The sequence below is a fragment of the Bidens hawaiensis genome, unplaced genomic scaffold (genome assembly GCF_021521415.1).
Source record: "Bidens hawaiensis isolate Kalapana, Puna unplaced genomic scaffold, B.hawaiensis_p1.1 tig00019456_1, whole genome shotgun sequence".
NCBI lineage: Eukaryota > Viridiplantae > Streptophyta > Magnoliopsida > Asterales > Asteraceae > Bidens > Bidens hawaiensis.
This window is the reverse complement of record NW_027492958.1, coordinates 410,352-423,350: the sequence shown is the minus strand read 5'-3', so window position 1 is coordinate 423,350 and position 12,999 is coordinate 410,352. Positions and strand designations below refer to the sequence as shown.

The window sequence follows — 12,999 nt, the reverse complement described above, 5'->3', positions numbered from 1 at the left end:
AGAAGGAACACTATGCTATCCATAGAAGGAACATTGTACATTATCCATGTAAGGAACTCTATATATTATCCATAGAAGGAACACTGTATATAAGTTATCATTTAATATCTATGTAAGGAGCTAATCACTTCTCTTGACAATACGTGCAATATCCGAAGATCGTTCACGTACCGTCAAGCTTTCATTCATAACGTTCATACGTCATCTTTACATGTTACATACAATATTCATATCTTTATTTATAATATGACAATACATGCAATATCCGAAGATCGTTCACGTACCGACAAGTCTTCATCTTTACATCACATAGAATATTCATATCTGTATTTATAACCTGACAGTATGTGCAATATCCGAAGATCGTTCACGCATCGACAAGCCTTCATTCTCGTTCAAGACATATATAGATAACATATAAATCATACATGGCATACACTTACCATTTAAGGTAAGTGTATTAACTATCACATCGAGTATGCACACATCCCCAAAAACATAACAATGAATGGGGCTAGAAACTCACATGAATCCTTTTTCGTTCTCCGTTTATTGTTATTCCTTTCCTTAACTGAGCTCGGCTGACTGTACATTAATTATTCGTATAAATATATAAACCCTAGCCATATTGTATTTCTAGTTTAGTTAATACCTTCAACGAATGGGGGTCCGGGGACAGCGCCCTTGGCAACAGGGTTCTATGGGCGGCAGCCCCTAGCGGGGTTCAAGGGGCAGAGCCCCTAGCTGGGGTTAAGCTGCCAGGTCAGCTTAGAAAAATTTTATTTTCATTAACTGTCTTAACGTATTTTCCATTAGGATTTTAAATTATTATCTTGTTCACCCACTCATTCGTTACAACGAATTAAGCCTAATTCGTTTGCCTAATTCGTGGTCTAGTACTGGATTACTTTTACATAACATATTTAGGGTTTTATTTATTCTAGTATTTTATCCCTTAGGTCCTTACATTGTATACCTTCACGCATATGCACATATATGTATACATATACGGGTCGCCATGTATCCAGGCCCAATTTAAGCGAACTTATATATAAGCGAACTTAGATATCATGCGAACTTACATATAAGCGAACTTAGATATTAGGCGAACTTACATACGGCAAAGTTAACGCAGGCGAACTTGTTATACACGCGAACTTATATGTGAGCGAACTTGCTCAGCGAACTTGTAGCAGCAGCTATGGGTTCGTTCTTAACCCCCATAATCATCTCCGTTTCAACGTGTAAACCCTTGATATGATACTAACCAATCCTGCGAACATTCCCCTGATCATTTTCGGTTAAAACTCGGCCCGGAAAAGCATAAAGTTTGGACCTTTAAGCTTAAAAATGTTTAAAACTAGATCTAGGGTCTTTCTTTAACGAGCCGTTCATAACCGCAGGTTCGTTAAGTTCATTTTAACATCAAGTTTGCAACTTTAATACTCGTTTATACCCGATCTACTCTAGGTTTACGTTTCTAGACTAACCGTTTATAAAAATGTAAACTTTAAGATCACAAACATACCTTTATGTGTTCTTTAGGTCTCGGTTATCTTGGTTATGAACTTTAGAACTTGTATCTATCTTGTATAATGAAGATCTATCAAGAATCAACGTTTGTTTGGCTTTGGATCTCTCTCTCACTCTCACGGCCAATTTAGGGTTTTTGGGTGGTTTAAGGGGGTATTTATATCCCTTGAAGCCCATGGACCTAAGGCCCATTACCCTTTAATCCATCTTAATTAATCCAAGTCCATGATCCTTTCTTTGCTAATACTAATTAATTATTTATGCTCATCAACTAAATGCGACTTTCTTTTATTAAATATGAAAATTTTAGGATGTTACAACAGAGAAGAAAGGGCTCGAGTGATGAGCGAAGATGGTTGGGCTAGAGTGGTGATGAGCGATGACTGACGACGAGATGGTGACCGGAGGAGGTCGGAGGCCACTGACCGGAGGACCTATGGAGCATAGATGTGAAAGATGTGAGTGACGGCTTTATGAGGAAATTACTAGGTTAATGTTAATATGTTATGTTATATGAGATCAAATGCTTGTTTATATATTAAAATAAAAAAATAATAACTTTAATATTTCGGATAGTTCGGATATCCGAACTAACCGAAAATTCTAAAAAATGCTATCCGAATCCGAATCCGAATTTTCGGATATCCGAATTTTCGGATATCCGAAATTTCGGATAGTTCGGATACGAATTATTGGATAATTCTGATACGGATTCGGATACTTTTGAACACCCCTAGTCAGAGGTTTTCGTGGCAGTGGGAGCACTGGCAGTCAGTCAGTCAAAGCTTTAGCCACAGTTACCAGGCAGTGGGTTAAGAGAACCAGTATTTCAGCAGTTAAGTCTCTCAGAAGATTACCTGCTTAATATGGAGAGTGTTGTTTGTTCTCAAGGTATTCCAGGATTCGGCACTTCGTGTAAATGGGAGCCGGTAGGGACATAGAATGAGTCGTTGGCAGTTGTAGCCATGACTGATGTGTTGGAGCTCGGGGGAGCTTCAACAGGAATTTAGGTCAACTGATGAGAAGACAGATGCAACCAGGAAGACGAGGAAGATTACAAGAGGTACAAACGATCGTTGGTAGGCAGTTTGAAGATTATCAATCCTCCAAGTGGGAGATTGTTGGGTTTATGGAGGCTTAATTGGGTCCGGTAGAATACATCTTTGTGGCAGATTAATTAAATAAATACTAGTGGCAGGCCTGACCTATATTATTTAATTATGGCCCATTATTAGTTTCTTGAAGATTAAGTTGTAAACCCTAATCCTGTATCTATTTATACTTAGCATTGTACTTGTAATTCCTCATCACGAGTGAGGCAGAAAGCAATAATAAAGTATCCTGGTTGCAGCCCGTGGACGTAGGTCAGCCGACCGAACCACGTAAATCTCGCGTGTTCATCTTCGTTTATATTTTTCTCTTGCAAATTATTTGTGTTTTTGTGTGTGTTGCAATACCCGAATCCCTAACACTAGCAACTACCACTATTTTTGTTTTTAGCTCTTATAAGTGGTGAGAGATCGACTATACTTCAGTTGAACTTCTTCAAATGTTATCTGAGTGGTGTGAGAGATTGCATCTACTTTGGGCAGGAAAGACTGAGTGGTGAGAGATTTGAGGATACTTCGGTTGAGCTTATTTAATGTTAAGTTTAGTTACATGAAGAATTTAAATTCTAATTTATTTTTTAGTTAGAGTATGTTTAATTTGTGAATTCTTTTAATGAAATTGAATTAAAAGAAATTGGATTTAAAATAGAAGTTTAAGAAGGTTATGTTACTAAAGAATTTGAAATCTATCACTACATTTTGAATCCCTATTGAATTAGGTGACAAAATACTTACCAAAAGAACTAAAACATGTCACTTTGACCATCACCTATATACCACACAACCACAATGAGACCATGTCGCTTCTGCCATTGGTCTACTGCCTATCCCTCACCCGGTTTAGGCATAGTTGCTACAACCACCTAGCAATCGTCATAAACGCCATATCCATCTATCAAGTGTCATTACTTATTTACTTACCGGTCGTTACTGCAACCATTGTCGAATGTCAATATCGTTGTCCATTGCACATTTGAACCACGACCATCGATGGTGATGGCGAAGACGAATCCTAGGGTACTAGCGGCGGGAACTGTGGCAAGGATGCGGGTAGTGTCGTGGTGATGGCGTTCAGGTGACAAAAGACTTTGATCTTGACATGATGGAGTGGAAAATGTGACGTGGACGAATGGCTGGAGACTTGGAGATACTATTTGATTTGATTGAATTCTTTCACATTTTGTAAGGACTTTTTTTAAATAAAAGGAACTAAAGAAATTAATTCCAATTTTAGTTCATTGCTCAAGAAACATATATTAGGATTCCAACTTCAGTAAATTATGCGAATCAACAAACTGAAAGATAAGATACAGATTTATTTGATACAAAAGAACATTAATGGATAACGATTGATGTTCGTGGTTTGTAGGTATTTTTTTTTATATAAGATTAAGGGAAGTCTAGTTATGACCATGTGAAGTTGTGAACTGCAATATCCACAATTGTTTATAGATAAGATATGCCATGTCTAGTGCAATATCCACAATTCTTTATGGATATGGCATGTGGTCTAGTTTTTAAATTGATTACAAATCTTGCCATGTATTTGTTTTTATATTTTGACATTCATTGTTTGGTCCTACTTAAATGTAAGCCTCTACTATAAACTAATTTACATAGTTTGTGTCGGTGCTTATAAGCTTATGAATATCATTGTATAAGGGGTAAAACACTGAAAAGGCAAATGAGACAAAATGGACGATTCAACCATACTTTTGCTTTTTATCATATTACATATGTTTTTCAGGTATAGTTTTGTGTGAGGGTATATGATATATGTAGTAAGAATGTTAAAAGCAACTAAGAACCATGTTGAGAATTATATACCAACATTGATTATACACTTGTTTAAGAATAAAAATTGATTTTGTAAGACTAGAAATACTTAAGCATAATTTGTTAAGTTTAAAATAATAAGATGTACATTTACCAAAAAATTTCTAAATTAGAACAGTCAAGACTCAATTTACCAGGCTAAGCAAAAATCGAGGATCAATCCTATGATAGTAAGAAAAATCGTCATTATCTCGTAGCCGTCGCTATTTGCTAATCAAACCGAGTAATTGACCACACCAATAGGACGGATAAGGCCTACGATACCAATATAGAGGTGTTTTTTAACCATGCCTGAATACCAAACCCAGCCCGAAGCTACCTGAACCCGAATTAGAGAATATCCGAATAACCGCGAACCCAAACAACCCGAACCTTAAAAATATTTTGAATTTTATATTTATTTAGTTGCTTGATGATATTTTGTGAATAAAAACATTATTTTTTTCATTTTAAATTTAAACCCGAAAGCCGAACAACCTGAGCTTAACTAACCTGAACCGAACCCGAAAAATTAACTAAAAAAACACCCGTGCACTAATAGTTGAAAATTTTTGGGTTAACCTTGTCAAAGATTGAAATGAAAAAAAGGTCAATTAGTGAAAACATAAAACCATAGGGTTCAATATGCCATATATATATATATATATATATATATATATATATATTAAGTTAAATCCGAACAATCAAATTATTAATATCAAGTAGAGATCTGTACAACCGCCGCCGGTGACGTCATCTTCCGTCTCCAATTGAGCAGTAAGTTTCAGTAGACAAACTAATTATTATTCCGTCTGATTGATGCACGAATCATATACTTGTTGCTTAATACTCTATATATTTTGTTTGTTGTGATTTAGTTTTGTATTTATAAATAATCGTATGCATAAATTGATCACCAGAAACCCTAGCTAGGATCTAATTGCTTCCTTAATAAGACCTGTAGCAGCAGTTTGAGGTGTAGAAATATTGATAGGATGTGTTCATTTTAGAACCAATATTATGTTACGAGGACCGTGAAAACCGCATAATAAGTGGGGGAAATACCCAAGATATAGACACACCACTCAAGAGCTTCGTTGGGCGGAATTTCTAACCCGAATTCCCGATACGGTCACACCGTGAGAATCAGAATTAGCCTTCCCATCAGTTGTGTAACCGTCTTATGTATTACATTCAAAGCACTACAAACAAGTGCATTGTGCGGTTCTTCTAGTTCTCAATGTGTTTTTAGTTTATAATTTTTTATTTTTATTTTTATAATTATAGTATCATTAACTGATACGCTATATATCATAATATTAAAAATAAAAGGATCCAATTACAATAAAGAGGCAGGTAAGCGGGCAACAAGCTGCGCCGCCACCCCCTTTTGAATGGCAAAACCGATCCTAAAAGTTGCAGTGTAACTATTCATACCTCCCACAAAAGTTGCAGTGTTTTGGTTTTTTACAATTACTCAGGATAGGATAACTCTGTTTCCATCGTAGTCATTATTATCTTTTCTGTTGATTCTATTAATCTTGGTTCACAATATGCTCTTGTTTTGTTATTATTAAAGGCGTTTAAGATGGTACTCATTTACACATGCTTCTACAAAACTACTTGTGCTGTCACACAATGTAATTTTCATATCACAGAGTACCAAATATGGTTACAACTTTGAAGATTTGTAAAGTGAAAGTACCCTTGATTCTATCACAAATGTTGTTCTTTTAATCAAATAAATTGTGCTTGGTCAGCTGTAACTTAAGTTTAGTTGCAATTAGCTTTAGGGATAGCTTTCTTCAGTAGTGTTGCAGTTGAATTTCAGTTGTATTCAAAGTTACAAATGACCGACTGAGCTTTAGTGGAAACTTCTAGGGGTGTGCTTTAGTGGAAACTTCTAGGGGTGTGCGTGGAACCGAAATAACCGACCTGTAAGGGAAGTAACAGAATCGGTATAATCTTATCCAACCCAAAACCAACAGTTTGATTTTAGAATTTTTCAAAAATCGAACGAAAACAAAAAAAATTGGTTTGGAATAGTAGTTCTTGTTTTTAAATGTTAAGTAATTAAAAAAAATGTTAATAAATGTAACCCAAAAAAGATTTAGGTCTAAATGTGTAATTATCAATTAGTCATTAATTAACAACAAATTTAGGCTAAAATCATTAGTTTTGGCCGTTTGATTCGGCTCAAAAAGTTCAAGCCTGAATGGAAAACCGAAAAACTGAAACCGAATAGAACCCATTGTGAAAACCAAAAACTGAAAAAAGTGAAACTGAATGGTTTCTGGTTTTGGTCGGTTTGAGCCCAAAACCGACTCAAACCGAGCCATGCACACCTCAACTTCCGGTCAGTAGCAACTACGCTTGACTGACAAAAGTGGTTTTGTATCATGAGTCCCTAAAAATCCTAACTAAGTAAAAGAATGGGCGCCTTGCTCAACGCCTACTATTTAACAATGTTTTGTATAAAGTTATACACACATTGTGTAAGAACAGTGTCTTGAGTTGCGATTAATCTTGTATGAATCTGTTCCAAGTTACCTTACTAAATTTGTTGTCAAGTGAAAGGGTCAAACTATAAGTGATTGATCTATGTTTTTCTCTTGGTGTTTAGGGAATTTGAATAACTTTTAAATCAAGATATATTTGACCATGTCTGAGAAAATGAAGGCTGCAGCCTTATCAGCAGCAACTAAAGGGTTAAGTCGTGTTCAAGCCGAACGCGCAGCAGAAAACGCATCACGAAACGTAAACGCATATGGGCAGAAAGAAGAAGGGCCAAGTAGATGGCAAGAAAAGAAAGAAGCAAAAATGCAAATGTATCTTAACAGTACCGAAAAGCAGCCGACTTTGAACCAAAAAAGATGTCAAAAGTGTCACCAAACTGGGCACTGGACATACGAGTGTCAAAAGCCGGTACCTGAAACCCCCAAACTGGATGGTTTGCAAGTTTCACATGATTTAGGTGGTGTGTTTGTCAAGAAAGATGAGAAAGCTGAAAAGGGTTTGAAGAAGAAGGAAAAACGTAGTAAACATAGAAACAGGAAAAGAAGACATAGGTCAAAGTCAACGTCAGAATCCTCTGATTCAGAATCGGATGATGATAGGAAACATAGAAACAGGAAAAGAAAATATAGGTCAAAGTCAACGTCAGAATCTTCTGATTCGGAATCAGATGATGATAGGCGCAGGAAGAGGAAAATGCATAGCCGAAAGTCTAAAGGAGGTCGGTAATTTGAGTAGTGTTAAGTAGTCGTAAGGAGATGTATTAACATGGTTTAAACAAATCTAACGTGATTTACTTGTTTGAAGTTCATTTGTGTTCTTTTCGTTAAGGTGTTTTTTTTTTTCTTTTTTGGTTTATATACATATATGGAGGAGTGGATTCAAAAGGCAACCACTAGATAAATAGAAACCGTTATAAGTTTACATGTACTCATCAGTTGAGGTGTGGCAGTAAGTATACTCACTCGGTAATAATGCCTGGCCTTTATGCATCTTTTTCATATCTTTGGTGGGTCTATTATATGTACAGGTGCCATTGTTACTTGATGTACAGCTACAAGACCTTTTGATCAAGCGAATCCATGTTAATAGACGATGTCTCAGTTCTTTGTTTTTTTATGGTTTTATCCCCCTATGAGTCATCGTTCATTAACATGGATTTGCTTGATCAGAAGGTCATAGCCGAGAGGGTTGTGCATCCTGATTAAAGCATCGCTAAAAGCCTAAAATGAAAGTTGTGCATCCTGATTAAAGCATCGCTAAAAGCCTAAAATGAAAGAAGTAAAAGAAGAGAGACTGAAGGTTAGCCTTATTAGTTGAAGGTCTTAATATTATCAATTATTGTTTAAACAAAAGAAGTAAATGAAGTGTCGAACAACTTACTGGGCCTACTGACGCGATGTCTACCCTTCTATGAGACAAGTGGACCGAGTAGGCGAAATGGCTCAATATGCTTTAGACCGAAGTCGGGTTTCACTTAGAAAAGCCAATGATGTCTTATTGCAAAATGTAAATGGGGTTTGGGCATAAGAGCTAAATATTGGTATTCGGCTAGACAGAAATTAGTATTCTTAAAACCAAAGCAAGTAACTGATTCGGGTCAATGGGCCCGGTATAAGGTTATACGGTTCGACTTAATTAACTATATGATTGATCTGAATTGGTTAAATTTGTAATCATTCTATGTATAATGCCTTTTGAATCAGACTTATTTGACTATATGATTGTTATACATCAGTTACGTTTGTGATTTTATGATGTTTTGCTATCATTATCCACGGTTATTGCTACCACCGCTAACCTTTGCTATTCTTACCAATAGTTATACTCGAGTGGTTTCTTATTTGTATCGCTATACTCGAGTAGTTTCTTATTTGTATCGTTATTGTATCCTTAAACCATTGTATTACTTTTGCTTCTTCACTATCGATTTCACCATCACTCAAAGATAGCATATACAACAATACAAACAGAAGTTTGAATCTGATATAAAATCAAGGCAACCCCATTTGAATAGAGAAATAAAGCTATGGTTGTTCCAAGATTAGAAGGTTTGGATGAACATAAACCAAGGGATAACATTAAGGATGATAATAAACAAGAATAATTTACCTGTTCCTTAAATTTTAAACATGTATACTAATCAATGAAATATCATGTGCTACTGTAAACAAAAAGTATGAAAAGCAAGAATCCAAACATTAGTATTATAATGGTTCAACTCTATACAAGATGCTACATCAAAGAATATAAAATGTATGCATATGTAAGTTTTCTTTTTTCATTTGCCATCATGAGCAAGCCATCTTTTATTCTTCTCTCTTTTCTTATTCAATACTCTTTCATACTTATAAAAATCGAAATGTAGGCTTCGATTTAATCCTAAGTACAGCAATTAGATTCATAAAAAGGTTTTCACACGACATACGATTCTAGGCAATATCTTGGGTGCAAACATACTTAAAATTTGATTAACCAAGTGTTGTAAACAAAGGTATGCTACTATGCTCTTATTTGCTGCCGTTTATAGTTTATTTTGTGTTTTTTTTTTTGCAACTTGTTAATTTGTTGTGATTAAATACCTTCAAAGATGAAGTTGGATCCTCAAGGGTCACAGACTCAAGCTTCAAAAGAGATCAAAGTAGATCGACGCCAACACAATACTAATCTTGTTTCGTTGATTAAGAAGAAAATGACCAACACATCCGATTTTAGTCGCATCTGCAAGGTTTCCGAGAAATTTTATAAGGAAGCCGAGGATATATACTTCCCACGTATGGTAGCTATTGGCCCATTTCATCGGGGCCAAGAGAAGTTAAAAGCCATGGAAGAGCGAAAATGGCAATACCTCAACACACTTCTCTTGCGTGTAGTAAATGCTGACACACATCTAGAGAAGTGTGTTGAGGCAATAAAAATGACAGAAGACCGTGCTCGAAAATGCTATGGGGAACCGATAGACATGGAAAGCGATGAGTTTATTGAAATGATGTTGGTCGACGGGTGCTTCATCATCGAGCTTTTTCTCAAATGTTGTTGTAAAGGAATAAGACGAAGAGGCGACCCATTTCTTGCAACAAACCAAGTGTTTATTAACCTAAAACACGACTTAGTGTTGCTAGAAAACCAGATTCCTTTCTTCGTACTACAACATTTGTTCAACCTAGTACCGGTCCCAGCACAATGCCAGGACTACTCGTTAATCGAACTTGTGTTTCGATTCTTCAAGAAAATGGTCCCCGACGACCATCACAATCTTCAAGACAAATACGGTCAAGAAATCCACCATTTGCTTGATTTTATTCACCAATCGTTTATATCTAGAACACATATTCTCCAACGACAACCTCAAATGGACATTCCGACAGCAACTCAGCTCCACAAAACAGGGACACGAATTAAGAAAGTCATGTCTCCGAGTGTGTTGGGATTAAGGTTTTACAAAGGAGCACTTAGGATCCCGGCTTTGGCATACCATGATCTCATGGAAACGTTGTTAAGAAACCTTGTTGCAATGGAGAATGGTTGCTATGATGCTGCAAAGTATGTAACATCTTATGTGTTTTTCATGAGAAACTTGATCCGGTCGAATGAGGATGCGAAAATACTTAAAAAGAAGGGGATTATCGACAAAGAAGAAGAGTTTGTTACGTTGTTTAGTGAAATATCGGTCGAGGTTGATGTGAAAGATTTCTACTATGGGGATATGATGGAGAGACTAGGCGGGTTCGTAAAACCGAATGTAAGTATTCGGTATGCAAAGAAAGTTAGGAAGTATGTTGTACGATGCCTGCGACAAATCTAGCTTTAATCGAACGTTATACCATAATGAATCAACTAAGTGTGTTTGTAAACAAGTATAATGTTATAAGTCATAAGTTTGCTTATCTCTTTTTTGTAGTCAAAGCAGATTGAGTTATGGTTAAGATGTTTAATTAAATAAACCATATGCGAGTTAACATGTTTTGTTAAATAGGTATTGTTTGGTTTGACGTGTTTAACATTTTTAGTTTAGACAAACAACGGTTTAGAAGTAGGAAAGAAAATATATATATTATATATTGTCAATTGCCATTTTATAATCACCAACCCTTTTAACCATTTTACAATTTGGTTATAACACATTTCCGGTTTGTGAGCCCGTTTGATTTGTTTAGATAAACGTGCAAAATAGACCGATTTGGAGTTACATGATTCAAGTGTCCAAGTTAGGTTTATGTGTTTAACATGAAATATATATATAAGGGGCGTGCCCGTCTTCATGATTCAAGTCCATCAAGCCGAAACCTAGCAGCCAGACACGATTGTCATCCTATTTCTGGACATCAAAACAATTAGGCTAAGGGGTATACGCCCGTCAACACCATTCCCCTCACTCGCTATGTTTGTGTCACGTCAGTTTTACCCATCATCATTCAACCTCACCCTTAAATCAGGAGTATACACTCTTCGCCTCATTCTCCATCATTATCTGTTTTTTATTTTTTTTTATTTAATACAAACAGATGAAGAGAGTGTGTGACGGCAGTGACCACGGTCACCATCCTCACGTCACATGTGACCAAAAAAGGGGAGGGGCGGTGTACCAGAGGTGTCACGCGTGGAGTTGGAGTATATCGCTAGCCTTAGTGTTGTTAAAGCACTCCTTAGCGTAAGAACTTGAAAGATTAGTTTCATTGTGTATCAACTTTTGAATATAGTCAATATACAATACCACTAAAATGATTTTTTTTTTGACAAAATGACAAAACTAGTTCTTTATGTTTTCACGCTTTTTTAATGGTCGTCCTTTGGCAAACTTAATGTCAAAAAACATCATTTATTCTTAAAAACTCTATCACGGTATGTCCTTTGGCCCTAACCCAATTATATTTTTTCGTTAAATCTAGACATGTGCAAGGCACATGAGGGTAGTTTAGTCATTTTACTATACTAAAAAAACTAAATGATATTAAAAATAAATCACTCTCTTTTTTCCATCTTTGTTCTTTCTCTCTCTCTCCCTCTGTGTATACTCTATCTCTTGATCAGGCTCACCACCACATCAACACTATCATCATCCCGTCCAGTTTTAGCTCACCACCACCGCTACCACCATCATTCAAATCCACCACCACAGGCCACCGTTGTCGAAAAAAGCTTGGCCCAAACCTCCCTCACTCGCCGCACTCTTTTTCCTCAACAAAACCCCTCCAATCCACCACAACATAATCACATCGGTTTTAGTTGGACTCACATTCGACCCGTCAGGGATAGGATTAACCTTCTTTTATAAAACCAGAACTCAATCGACCGAATTTGGAACTCATCTCAACTCCGAAACCCCTGTCAAGACAATCACTAGTAATGGTGGCTGTTTGTTTTAGGTCGCAATCATCTAAGGAACAAAAAGCCCCTGTCAGTTTAAACTGACAGAGGCAAATCGTTGAGTAATTGGGGAATCAAAATTAGGGTTCTTGTTGGATTAGGTGATTCCGACCATGTCTGGGGTTCCGACGAGATGAAACAGAAGGGTGTTGTAGAATGGTGGTGGTGGTTTGTGACTTTTAGGGTATATGGTGGATTGATGGTGTGACGCTCTGGTGGTGGTCACCGGCGATGGTGGTAATAGTTACCGGAGATGTGGTGGTGATCATCGCTAAACAGAGATGGTGGAGATGGATTAGGGCTAAAGTTAGGGTTTTTTATTTTGTAATTATGAAGATTGAAGAGTATTGTGGATTATTTTAGGGTTTTTAATGTGTGGGAGTTACATATGGAGGCAGTCGGCGGTGACTAGTAATGGTGGTTGTGGGTGGAGACGGCCAGCGGTGACTAGTAATGGTGGTTGTGGGTGGCGAATGACCGGATTTAATGGCCGGCGGTGACTAGTAACGGTGGCTGAGAGAGAGAGAGTATTTACTTTTAAATATATTTTCTTTTTTATTTTCAATTTTAAATAAATATGTAAAATTACAATACTACCCTCATGTGCAATGCACATGACCGTATTTAACGAGAAAAGATAACTGGGTTAGGGTCAAAGAAC

The 12,999-nt window shown here is 36.6% G+C and overlaps 2 protein-coding genes across 2 annotated transcripts; both read left to right on the top strand.

Annotated features, from left to right (window-relative positions):
- Nucleotides 1-7,111: 7,111 nt before the first annotated feature.
- On the top strand, nucleotides 7,112-7,885 carry LOC143558423 (uncharacterized). Its single transcript, XM_077047262.1, has one exon. The coding sequence runs from the start codon at nucleotides 7,119-7,121 to the stop codon at nucleotides 7,698-7,700; it is 582 nt and encodes a 193-aa protein (XP_076903377.1). The 5' UTR covers nucleotides 7,112-7,118; the 3' UTR covers nucleotides 7,701-7,885.
- A 1,353-nt stretch (nucleotides 7,886-9,238) lies between these two features.
- LOC143558422 (UPF0481 protein At3g47200-like) lies at nucleotides 9,239-10,993 on the top strand. Its single transcript, XM_077047261.1, has 2 exons — nucleotides 9,239-9,465; nucleotides 9,562-10,993. The coding sequence occupies exon 2, from the start codon at nucleotides 9,562-9,564 to the stop codon at nucleotides 10,774-10,776; it is 1,215 nt and encodes a 404-aa protein (XP_076903376.1). The 5' UTR covers nucleotides 9,239-9,465; the 3' UTR covers nucleotides 10,777-10,993.
- The last annotated feature ends 2,006 nt before the right edge of the window (nucleotides 10,994-12,999 follow it).